This window comes from Mycetomoellerius zeteki, unplaced genomic scaffold (genome assembly GCF_001594055.1).
Source record: "Mycetomoellerius zeteki isolate Tzet28-1 unplaced genomic scaffold, Tzet1.0 scaffold138, whole genome shotgun sequence".
In the NCBI taxonomy this organism is placed as follows: Eukaryota; Metazoa; Arthropoda; class Insecta; order Hymenoptera; family Formicidae; genus Mycetomoellerius; species Mycetomoellerius zeteki.
The window spans coordinates 401,605-415,248 of NW_017256319.1; the positions used below are offsets into that span (position 1 = coordinate 401,605).

The 13,644-nt window shown below is 31.4% G+C and overlaps 2 protein-coding genes across 2 annotated transcripts; one reads left to right on the forward strand and one right to left on the reverse strand.

Annotated features, from left to right (window-relative positions):
- The first annotated feature begins 4,533 nt into the window (after positions 1-4,533).
- mRpL3 (mitochondrial ribosomal protein L3) lies at positions 4,534-7,505 on the forward strand. Its single transcript, XM_018462330.1, has 7 exons — positions 4,534-4,680; positions 5,391-5,478; positions 5,584-5,823; positions 5,927-6,061; positions 6,133-6,293; positions 6,419-6,608; positions 6,754-7,505. The coding sequence occupies exons 1-7, from the start codon at positions 4,619-4,621 to the stop codon at positions 6,991-6,993; spliced, it is 1,116 nt and encodes a 371-aa protein (XP_018317832.1). The 5' UTR covers positions 4,534-4,618; the 3' UTR covers positions 6,994-7,505.
- An 85-nt stretch (positions 7,506-7,590) lies between these two features.
- Positions 7,591-12,025, reverse strand: Kap-alpha3 (karyopherin alpha3). The gene is made up of 9 exons (XM_018462329.1): positions 11,566-12,025; positions 10,257-10,359; positions 9,945-10,149; positions 9,581-9,741; positions 9,210-9,436; positions 8,566-8,931; positions 8,238-8,472; positions 8,016-8,107; positions 7,591-7,949 (listed from the first exon to the last, which is right to left on the reverse strand). The coding sequence occupies exons 1-9, from the start codon at positions 11,632-11,634 to the stop codon at positions 7,863-7,865; spliced, it is 1,545 nt and encodes a 514-aa protein (XP_018317831.1). The 5' UTR covers positions 11,635-12,025; the 3' UTR covers positions 7,591-7,862.
- Positions 12,026-13,644: the final 1,619 nt, after the last annotated feature.

Here is a 13,644-nt window from a genome sequence, read left to right on the forward strand (position 1 = left end):
CTTAACTTTTTAACTTAATTTAGTTACATTTTATCAGTAACTATTAACTTTTAATTTGATTTTTTTTAAGTCAATTCTCAGATACAATGGAGAGGATAATGAGTATATAATTTAGTAATTTTATATTGTATGTATAATCGTTACTTGTAAACAAAAATAACCAGATTCTTTAATAAATATGATATGAGAAAGGAAAAATATGAAAAATTATGTAAAATGATGATCAAACTTTTTCTTTTTTTTTTTGGTTGTTCGTTCGGACCATATTTAAATTTTTGTTTCATCCATTGCGCTCTCATTCCGTTTTAAATGACGAATTAAATATTTAATGCCAATAACTTTTCATTGCCTAATAATTTAATTGAAAAGACATGGGAAATTGATAAATTTGTTTTCCTTAACAGTTTGTGTACTATTTAACTTAGCCAAATAAATGTAATATTCGCTATCATGGTCAGCTTGATACATTATTGCCTAACGAACTGCTGCCTCCCACCCTTTGCTACTCTTGGCGAACAACCCAACGTTTCAGCTTCCAATCATGATAAACAAGTCGACTCTCGAGAACATGAATGTTCCGTACAGAAGTCGTGTATACTTCTCAATGTATGTCTGAGTCCCAATAAATACGCGTGTCCACAGTACACATGCATGCTACTACCGAAACTTGTCAGAAATCACTTGTCAGCATATACTCGATACAATATATTTTAATTAAACTAACAATTAGAAAAAAATTTGCTGTATTCTTAACGGACCGTATGCGTATTACAATGATATTGAAAGATGTTTTGGCTGTGCAATATATCGGCTAAAAGTATCAGCCAAAAAGGTCAATATCAACTAATATCATCCAAAAAATTTTTGTCAGGGCATAAATACGCCCTGAACTAACTGGAAAGACAAAATAATAAATAATTTGGTTTATAATGACTTTATGCAGCGAAATAATCATATTTTGCTACAGTTTTAAGTAAATAAGTTTTAAACAAGTAAATGGATCTACATAAACTTTTGCACGGATATTTTTATTAAAGTTTTATTATAGAGTACATATTAAAAAATTTGATTTAATTCGTAATGACCTTATTAAAGTTGTAAGTATAAAGTACAATACCGCAATTCTATATAAGAATCAAAACAAACAAAAAATTAAATGATTTTTAAACCAATAAAAGAATTGTGCTCAAATTTTATACAGATACGTAATAATAGAATAAATTTTATACATTTTTGGTAATGCTTTGAGATGTAAGACTTCCATTCTTAATATTTTAAATAAAAGTGAATTTCTTTGTATTTTTTACAATTGCGATACTCACAATCATTTGTGTCAATATGTTTCAAATGTAAAAAGGAAAAATGTTAAACTATCAGATTTTATTTCATTTTATAATTTGTTCATTTTCTGCGAAGCGCACAAGGGGGAGTTTATGTCTCCTCCCTCGTGAAGAGTAACAGTTAATGAAAGACCGTTTCTGTGAGGGACGCAACGAGATCCGATCCAAAATAATTTTGAAGGATTGCCATTTGGTATTAGCGTACGATTGATGTTCCCGATTCCGTAGGGATAACGTCGGTTTAACGCCGGGGATCCAGTGGATCATTAATAAAACGGGTGGTTTTATAGTTTCTGAAAATCAAAACAAGTACCAAGTAGGCAAGAAATGAGTCGAAATACAAAAGTGACACGGGAAATGCGAGACAGAGGCGGAGAGATGTTAAGAGTTTCCGAGGAGCCTCCATCGGAATGGCATAAGTGTTGTATATTTACATTGGCGTTACAAGCTCACACCTGGACACAAGAATAGCGTCGCTTCTTCTTCTTCTTCTTCTTCTTCTTCCCCGAAGCATTTTCTCGCACCATACGTCAGACCTGTTTGACAAAAGCTATATTTCTATCCTGTTGCATTTTAATACAGTTATTTTGGTTTTAAAACAACAGGGTGACATCTTATTCTTGTCAATAATAATCCCGCAACCAATAAGGCATTATTTGTGTGACGATAAAATGGAATTTTATCTTTTTATCTATATTATTATATAGATATATTTATCTATAAATACTTTACACAAATTTTCTAAAAGACAAATTTTATAAGTTATACTATTTTTTTCATGATTGACGCAATTATTCAACTCTCTCTTCCATAATAATATATATTTTAAATAATCTCCGAAGTATCCGAGATGGATTTGTTGCAATTTCTAAATTAAATTTTTTAAAAATAAGTATCTTAGAATTTTACACGATGATATCTATAAAAATTTCGAAGTGCGTAATATATCTAAATTTTGTTTTTGTACGAAAAGAGTGTCGTCTGAAATCACATCAGAAAGAGGGTAAGATATTTGCAGGGTGGTTTACACCCGTTGAACATTGCGGATTGTCGTGTTCGACAGCCGAGTGACATAAAGTCGGTATGCATGCAGATGGTGGCCGTAAGAGGTTGGTCTAAAAAAATAAAGCAGCCGGAGATGTTTGTGTTTCCACGCGAGATGGGTGATTCTTAAATGACGAAGAACAACTGGAACAACTTACATTTCGAAATAATACTACATGGAATAAGAAGCGATAGAAAATGTCTTTTTTATGGAGGACAAAGTCTATGACAGATAAGAACGAGGAGTTCCCGAGGGATGTATATCTGATAAACGATACGTTGATATCGTACATTTATGATTTAACGAGCTTGGAAAAATTCGGATAAACGATTGATATAGGTCCGATTTCATCAATGTAAAAGTATTTTAAACTCACAATCAGTTAAATTATTTTTTATTGTTTTCTAATTTTAAAAATTGGAGAAAGAATTTTATATTGATGGACTGAAAATATGTTTTATTACTTATTATATACATATATGGAATAAAAAAAATTAATTTTTATATTTTTTATTACATGACAAAAGATTTTAAAAATAATATAACTGAAAAGTAATTTATTCACACATTTCATTCATTTGTGTTCAGTTTTATCTGTTATACATACTTTTCTATTCTCATTGTCAGCGTTGTATATAGTATTGTTTTACCTTCATTCATAGCTATATTTATCAAATAATTAATAGGTCATCTTATTCAGATTTCCGTATGAGCTCAATTGAAATGATGCTTTATATATTTTTTTATAATAATCATAAAAATTTTTCAATAATATATGCAATACATGCAGATTATTGCAGATATATTATAATGTATATTTAATTTTAGTTAAATTAAAAGCCTCAATTAAATTGGTTAATATTCTAAAATTTAACATATAACTTTAAAAATAATATACTTATATATATAATATATATATAAATTTTTTTTAATAAAAAAATTGTTGCATAAGTAAATACTAAATTCATTTATGTGTATAATATATATGTTGTAGGCCGATAGATAAATCAGGCCGTTAGCTAAAAATCTGGGCCTTTCGCTTAATGCCGGCCGATAGCCAAATCTGCGTATCGAACGTCATCGTTTGTTTAACGGTCGGGTGAAATTAGGAAGTTGAGCTAAAAGCCGGCAATTAGCCTAAACGCCGAACGTTCTTCAGGCCATCAGAATAAGAGATCGAAATAAGAGTTATATGAGAATGAAAATATTGAACTCAATTCAACTTTTGCCGCGCGGCGAAAGTAGTATTAGGCCGGAATCAGACTAAGCATTGAAGATTCAAATTGAACATTAAAATTTGACCAGTGAGGACAAAGAAATTTTAGTTCCTATTGTTTTGATTGGTCAAATTTCAATCTTTCAATCTTCAATCTCAATGGGTGCTTTCCAGCAAGGACACATTGGGCGAGTTCAAGACTGCAAAGCTGCTAGGCATGCTTATCGAGCGATTGAATATGATTGGTTGGATCTATAAGTAATAACCAATTACGTTCATTTGCTCGGTGAGCAGGCTAGCCGCTTTGTCAACTTGAACGCGCCCATTGAGATTGAAGATTGAAAGATTGAAATTTGACCAATCAAAACAATAGGAACTAAAATGGTGGACAGTGTCTATGTCCTTGCTGGAAAGCAAGCAATATTCAATGCGTCATCTGATTCCGGCCTTACATCATTTCTAGAAGTTTTGCAAGGTGAGGCTGACTTAAAAACATAGAATTACTGGCTGCATTCAGCGGACTCAACAGTTGAGTGAGCGTTCGCTGCTATTGACGTATTCTTCTAGATCTAAAATTATGATTGGATGATCTAAAAGAATACACCAATAACAGCGAGCGCTCACTCAACTGTTGAGTCCGCTGAATGAGCCCATTGGCTAGTGCGAGAACTTCCGCCGCGCGGCAAGCGTTGTCGCGTTCTGTGTGTGGGAGCCAATAACCTTACGTCTACGCAATTGTAGATCGAGCTTAAGAAATTGATCAATCACAGTCGAATGTGAGAAGAATAATCGACTGTGATTGGTCAATTTCTTACTCTTCTTAAACCAAGCTTACTATGTGTATTGTAGATGGGTCATCATCCTTCCATCATGCTAATATTTTTTTGCCTTATACTATAGAGGCTCTAGTTTGAACATTCTAGGATGCCAGAATTCTGTTTTTAGGTTAATTTACTTGATAGTATAGTTATTTGATATTTGTGATTTTAGAAGAGCAATTGTGAGATCGCATTAACAATGACATCGCTTTTAAAGACAATTAATGGGTTTCAACTTTTTCACAAATGCTTGAAACAAAGGTATGTCATGGTTTGTTGTTTTGTAATATTTTGTACGTAGAATACATTTTACTTTATAGGTGCAGAATACATTTTACTTTATAGGTGTGCTGAGAGAATTATTATTTAAATATACATGTATTTAGTGTTTCTTTGAAATTGCATGTTCCTGAAATAAAAAATATTATATAATATAAATTCTTGTAAATTTCTTTATATAAATAAGCGGAAATACAATTTAAAATTGTAACCCTTTAATAATTTTCTCGATGTTTCATTTTCTGCTTGTAAGTATTATGAATTAGCTGTAATAAAATAATGTTATTAAAGCTTTCATAATATTTACAAACTGCAAAATACAAGTACAAAATAATTAAAACGTATACTTAAACTAAAAGTACAAGATGTGTAAATAAAAGAATTTAGTTGTACTTGATAAATAAATACGAAGTGCCCCAGAGATAATATTTTAATTCTCATACATATATTTAAATAGAATATTAATATAATAAATATATAGATTTATATGGAGGGATGAAAGCGATAGTGGTCATTTTTTTAAACTTATCGGTTTAAGGTCATTTATGTAGTTTACTGAAGTAAATATGTAAAAAAATCTTTGTTTCTTGAAATCATGATTAAATACTGATACCACTATGGTTTTGACTCTTCTATATATATATATATATATATATATCTTTATAACGTTTTATATTTTCGTAAACTTACAGTATCAATGTATCTGTTCCAAAACGAGAAAAATATATACCTAAACCTAGATATCGTCATCCAGAGTGGCTTCCAAAACAAGAACGTGTTGTATGTATCTAGCATATAAATAATTTATTCTTATCTTGATGTAATATTCAAATATGAGAATATATGCATATAGCACAAAAATACATAAAAATACTTTTATTATAGTTGTATAATGAACAGCTAACAAAAGATAATAAGCAGTTTCTTGATGAAGTGGTTCAAGACAAATATGGTCCATCCACTATCGGATTTGAAACTAAACTTTCTCCTTTGAAAATAGATCTAATTGAGCCTACTATAGAGTGGAAGCAAGGTATGAAACGTACTGGTTTAATTGCTAAGAAAATAGGAGTGTATCCATTATGGTTAAAAAATGGAAAAAGGATCAGCTCGACATTACTTCAGGTAAATGGAGCAGCCTTTAACAAGCACTATCTCTTGACTATTATTTTAATTTCTATTTTATTTTATATATATATATAAAATTATGTTCTATATTTTAATTTAGGTTGTTGATAATGAAGTAGTAAAATACATGCCACCAGAGCAATTTTTTCCAGTAAAAAGTAAAAAACCTGCAATACAAATAAAAAACAGACGCGGATGTCTTGTAGTAGGAGCCGAAAATATAAATCCACAATTGGTATGTAATTAAAAAACTACATGCAATAATTTCTTTATACCATGTGAAATTGACATTATCTTCTTGTATAGATTGCTAAAGAATATTACCATATTTTTAATGATACTGGAGTTATGCCAAAACGTGTATTAAGAAGATTTATAGTATCTCCAGAAGCAGCGTTGCAACCAGGAACTCCTTTATTTGCTACACATTTTAAACCAGGAGAAATTGTCGATATCCGCGGAAAAACGTAAATAATTTTTGTATCTTGTCATATTATTGTTATATGTATTATTTTATAAAAAGAAGAAATAGAATAATCATATCAATTAATTTCATTATTTACGAAAAATTGAAACATGTTAATTTCTTTAGGATTGACCGTGGGTTCCAAGGTGTCATGAAACGATGGGGCTTTAAAGGGATGCCTGCCAGTCATGGCGTAACCAAAACTCACAGAAGACCTGGAAACATCGGGTCAGGTGGCGGGAAAAGCAGAGTCATGCCTGGCACTAAAATGCCTGGACACATGGGTAATAGATGGCGTATCATTAGAGGTGTTCGGGTAAGTAAATTATATCTCTAATTAAAGAAATATATTTAGAAAATAAGAAATGTTATTTATATCCCAAAATTTGAGATTTATAAGTTTTGTTTTAGAAGCTCATTTACTACTCATTTCTTTTGATAACGTGGTTTATGCTTTGTAGATTTTACGAATAAATACCAAGTATAACGTGATTTGGGTTCTGGGACACAATATACCTGGCGAAATTAATACTTATTGTTATATATATGATACATTGCTTCCTCTGAGGCAACCTACAACAGCGCCACATTTCCCTACGTATTTACCAAGTATCACAGAGGAGTCGCTTCCAGAGGAACTGTATGCAGATAACATACATTCATTTGCAGATCCCACAATAGAATTTAAAGAAGAATCTTAATTGTATACATCTGTATGACATTAAATTAAAAAATGTATAATTGCAGAATCATTTACAGAGTTTACATGCTTTTTCCAAACAATAGTTATATAGTAACTAAGAATTAGTATAGAGACACATTTGACTTCCAACTTCATGCTAATAAATCAAAATAAAATCATCGAATGATGGTTGAAGTTGTATCGAATTTCCGTTGAAATTTTATTAGTTGCCTGCTCCTTACAGAAATATTCATACTTATCAATTATGCTAGCAAAGAGTAGTCAATTGATTCATTTATTTAGTAATCAATATCATTATAAATTTAACATGCCTAAAATATACACGAATTATTTTATAAAAGTAATATCGCTAACCAAGACTCGTCCTGAGTTAGAGTGGAGAGCAGCATGATCAAGCACGATAGATCCTTTTTTTCCATTAACTTAACATCTTATTGTGAAGTTATTCGACTTCTAGAATAATTTACTCACATACGTTATGTAATTAGCTGCGCTCAGCTAAAGACTGCTAATACGCGTTTATCATATATTATAAAAGAATAAAGGTAATAAACATACATGATAAGAAAAGGGAAAGAAAAAAAATCAAAATTCAATGCTCAATTTGGTTACCAACTCCTTCATTCCATAACTAACTTTTTTTCCTTTGCTTCGTTCTAATTTTCCGAATACGGAAAAGTCGATAAATCACACTGTATGTTTGTAAGAACAAACGCAACAATTCATTGATTCAATAGCAGTAAGTTCATATTGCTATGCTTTCATTGGAATAGGAAGGAGATGTAGAAATAGGAAAGAGAAAGCAAGATGACTCCGTGTTGGAGTTTGTCGGGGGACGGCACGATCGGATAAGAAATGGAGACCCTCTCAGAATTTAAAACCTTCACTCGGAATACTCGTCGTCTGATCGAACTCAAAAGCTCCTTCGTGCGATGTCAATGGTGCATCATCCGCCTAAAATCAATGAGATAATTACATAAAATTCATGTTAATGTTATTAAGAGAGCTATAATGTCTCACCTCTTCTGAAAAGTATTGCTCGATAATGTCATATGCTAATTTGTAAATATCTACATTTTCATGGTTTTGTAATGCCTCAATCTTATCCAAACCTTTAAATAAAAAAATATAATACATATAAACACACATACATATTTGTCTTCTTATTAAATTTTTTACACTTTATTCTTATATAAGAAAATGTAAAAAAATAAATCTATTGAAATAATAAAACATATTTACCAGCACATTCCTCAATCATGTTAGCCAAATGTTCAACTTGCGATCCAGCAAGTTTAAGCATATTATGAATTCCGTCCAATACCACCTGTACAACTTGAGTATCTTTACAAGACAAAAGATCGCAAAATGGACCAATAACACCCTCTTGTATAAGTCGCGCAACTTGATCTCTATTACCACTTATCGTAAGGTTACTAATAGCCCATGCTGCTTCCTTTTGTGTTTGAAATTCTCCCTATAAAAACAAAATGTAAATAACGTTGCATACGTAATAATATATAGTTATAGTAATAACACTTCATTTATTTATATAAGGCTGCATATTTACTTTTGCTAAATTACGAATAATGAGTGGTAACAGTCCTGCATCTATAACTGCTTGTACTTGAGATTGATTACCGGCAGTAATATTTGAAAGAAACCAGACTGCTTCTTTACAAATTTTCTCTTTTGGATGAGTCAATAAATTTGGAAAATGCGAAAGTGCGTCACAGTTTAAAACAGTTTGCGTTTGCTCATCTGTACCAGTCACAATATTGCCAACTGCTCTGAGGGCAGCAGTTTGCACTTTGACTTCTTTGTGCGAAAGAAGTGGTATTAAACGGGGTACAACACCACTATCTATAACCATTTGAATTTGCTGGTTACCACCGTCAGTTAAATAACTCAAGGCCCATACAGTGTCAACAAGAATCTAAAAAATTGTTAGAATTATAACAACTTTTACATCAGCTAAAAATGAAGTAATTAAAATAAATAAAATTTAATATTTTATTATATTTTTTTAAAAGTGTGTGTGCAATGGAAAAATAGTTCTATAAAATAAATTATAATTTTTGCAGCTTTTTTAGATTGAAAGATAGACATTAACCAGCTTCACTATAATTAAATTATTGGCAACAAAGTTTATATTATAGAATCTTTATTATAAATAAAAATATTTTTTAATATTCATATAATCACAATACTTACATTAACATCATTATGATGAATAAGCATATTTAGAGCAGGTAAAATCTCATTTATGGTTTGAACTGGCGGTGGTGGATCTTTATTCCTACATAAGTTTACAATAACCCACGTTACGTTACGTAGAAATGTAATAGGTATATCTGGTTTAATAAATGTTAGCAGTGGTTTTACAACACCAAGTTTAATAACATAGTCTCTAGGTACTGGACCATCTCCAATAATGTTACCTATAATAAATAAAAACACATATAACACAAATTCATTTATTACAATATTTAGATTCTATCATGTAGTTAAGAATAACATATTTTTAAAAAACGTATATACATTTTAACTTAAATAGTACTTTTTTAAATAATTATATGTCATACCTAAGGCCCATACTGCTTGTTCACATACGTTTTGTTGACTTGAAAGCAACAAATGTAAAAATAGTGGTACAGCACCAGCAGCAACTACAGCTTGTGTTTGGGCCGATGTTCCACTTGCAATATTTGTTAAAGCCCAGGCTGCTTCAAATTGTAATGATGGGCTAAAACATTATATTAATAAAATAACTTTATAAACGGTCTACTATAAATCATGAAGATACATAGCTTGATACACGCACACGCGCACACACCCATACACAAATTAAAAAAAATATTTCCAAAATTATAATAAACAAGTGATATGATAAAGATATTTAAAAACATAAGAAACATATAACATACTTTCACAAAAAATGTTTCTTACTTGTTATGTTGTTCAAGACAGCGAACTAAGATTGGTAAAATACCACTATCTATCAATGGATCAATAGGTGGATTACGATCTGATGATAATAATTTCCTTGCTGATTGCACAGCTTGTAATTGTATTGTTGGATCTAAGCTACCTGCCTTTGCTACCAACTCTTCCAAATTGATTTTCGAAAGCTGTTTATCAATGTCATCCTCATCTATATGAAAAAATAATATATATTATTGTAACATTTCAACTTATTTCATGCTTATACTTTTCATATTAAAATTGAATAAAAAGAGAAATTTTGGTTTTTAATATTACCTGTTGAATCTGTGATAGGTACATTTCTTCTTTTTTGTAAAGTTTCTTCTCGCTTATTTTTACGTAGTTCTACTGTCACTTCATTACGTCTTCTTCTCATTTCCTATAAATATTAATTTTAAGTTATATAATTGTAACATATCAGTTTTTTTTAAAATAGTTTTACAATGTAGTATGTATATGTGAATTATAAGAATCATATGAATCTTTTTACTCTTTTAAATTATGCATCTAAGTTTTAAATTTTGATATATTATTCATAATAATATATATTTAGTTATAAAATTGTTATAAAATTTCATTACTGAGATAAAAATCAAGTATCCAGGTTTGAGTTCTAGCTGAGATAATATTTTTCTTAATAAGTTCTTTACAGGTTTTAAAATGTTAGTTAACATCAAATCGAAGATCTAATTTAATTTGAAGTTTTATTATTATTTCAGTTATTATTTCAATTATTATTATTTCAGTTAGATTGTGTTATCCAAAAGTAATTGATGCACAATCATAATTTATTTAAAAAAATTTACTTAAAATATATATATATACATATAAATGTATCATTCAAACATCTAACTTGGACTGTAACTGACGCTTCTCTTACTTAATTGAAAAAATCAAGTTTATTTAAATTGATGGTTTTAATAGGATCAATATAATAAATAATTCATTAATTATATACTTTACATAATTGGAATATATGGTAAAGATTATAATTAAATGATTCTTACATATATTTTAATATAAATATGTACGTCAAAAATTTTGTATAATCTCAAGATAAATAAATGTTGAGAATACAAATATATATAACGTAATAAAATAATACTATGAAAAACTATTATGATGCATAATGATTACAAATAATATTGCAATTTGAATATAATTATAAAAAGAAAGTAGTAAACAATCCAATAAATTATACAAGAAACAACAAGTAAAACAAGAGAAAAGACAAGAGTCGATAAAATGAGAAAAAAAGTAAGAGACGAAAAAGGAAGAAAAAATGAAGGGATAAAGTGGCAATGTAAGAAATATGGAAGATGGAAAGAAAAAGATAATAGCTGCAAAAAGGATAAAAAGAAACAAGAGGAAAACATGTGCGGAAGGAAAAGGGATAGAGAGAAATCTGAAGGAAGGTGAAGCAATTCGCATGTATAAACGCACGCACGAGTTCAGAGGAGGGGAAAAATGGCATCGTGCAGAATGCCAGGACGGCGAATGCGAGAACGTCTCGTCCAGCAAAAAATTTTCATCGCACGAGAAACTCAATTATTTCATCGTGGAGAAGCAAAAACGATTCACTCACCTCCTGGTCTTTGCCTTTGTTCTTAAACACCATCATTCGGTTCTTGTTCAGCATTGCCTCGGCCGCCATTTTTTCAATAACCAATTCCCGTACTCGCGTAAATCAATGTGTGCCGGCACGCGGTTGCTCGTTGAACGTTATCGTGAAATGTATATCGCGTTGTCGCGCAAACTTCCGACCGCTCCTAAGTGTCTGGTTGTGCTACCGTTACCTGTCCCGCGAGCTATTCCAGTCTACATCGACTGACTTGTACTCCGACCCGACGAGTCACTCGATGCGGTGTACATATACGTAGATACATACGTCAATATGCAATATCATGCATTAATGCTCGATCGCGTAATAATTAACACCGTCGTGTAATACAGCACTGTTCTGAATCTTTCCTGGCTCGCGAGCTCCTCTTTTTCCCACGATTAGGACCAACTGTAATTGGCGAGCAGGCGGAACGCCGAACAGGAACAGACAGGAACAGACCACGAATGTTTCCTAGCGTTCCCAAAAGCGCGCGAAAGGACGTCGGCAATTGTCACGAAACAAGAACGATGTGCTCCAAAACGCTACATTTATTGCCCACTGTCTGAAGGTACCTTTTCATGCTGACGCTCGACGCTCATTTTCGGCGTCAATATAAATCACGTGATAGAAATTGGCTGCGTTCAGCAGACTCAACAGTTTTGCAACCGTTTTATGATTGTCTGCTGAGATAGGACCATTCTTCTAGATCTAAAAGTATGATCCAATTAGCGCGAAGGAAACTTACAACAGTTGCAAAACAAACGTTCTGCTGAACGCACCCAGTGATGGTCAATTTCTATCATGTGATTTATATTGACGCCGAAAATGAGCGTCGAGTATCAGCATGAAAAGGCACCTTAAAGGGAATATCAAGGTTCAAATCCATGCAGCGGAATAGCATATAGAAGCCTACAAACCAGAGCGGTGAGCGGTGAGCGACATGCGACGAATGCAGCTGAAAATTATTTTCGGCTTAATCAGGCTTAATACGGCTTTCTGATTGGTTCATGACACCTCAAGGCTGAACTTAAGGTCTTAAATATAAGATCTGACTATGAATACCAGTCTGGGTGCTTTCCAATTGCTAAACACATCTTGACGCAAGGAATGTACAAAGTGTAGTGTTGTGCATGACTCAATTGAAACAGCGGTTTCAGATAGAGTAAGGTTAATTTTTTAATACATGCCCGTACCTTGATATTTTGTAATCCGTGATGGTGCATTTCCATGTATAGCGTGTATTTCAACTAGAAGAACAATTTATGAAAAAAAATTGAAGAACATGTTGCACACGTTAAATTCGTGTCATTACTCTGTAAATAATTAGAAAAAAAATCATTAACACATGTATAATTATGCGCACTGTAATATTATATTTTGAAATAAAGTTGAACAAGCATACATCTAACCTGTAAAAAAATATAAAAAATAAAATATATATTAGATTTATTTTATTAATCAAATATAATAAAAAAATATATAACAAAAATTTATTGATACTAAATAATTCCAATATTACTTATTTCACTGATATCATAATTTTCAATGTCCATTTCGTTATTTTCCCTCCTGTAGTATACTGCATTAAAAAAAAAACGAAAATTCATGTCCTCCAACTTCATTTATAATCTCCCGACTTGAATGTCATTAGAAAACACAAAGCTGCACAGCCCTCGGCTGAGTACAGATGTGTAGTGTTGTGTCGACGATAATGGGAAATTGGAACGCAACTTGTGTCACCGTGTGCACGAAAATATCTAGGGATATTGTAATTGGAAAGCACTCTATAATAAGAGACTGACATAGATGGGCTAATTTTTGATTGGCTGGATATAGAATGGCAGAAGCCAATCAAAAGTCGTGCTGGTAATAGATGATAGTACAGCCCGAATTCTGATTGGCTTTTGCTTTCCTACTTTTTCTGCTTTTCCGTTCTAGTTGTGAACGCGTCCTATGACTTATCGTCCTGTAAACGCCATTTTCTATCCAACTAGAACTTATACCAGTCTCTTATTATAATAGTCTCCAGATGTAGCCATGTAACATCATGCACAAATTCCA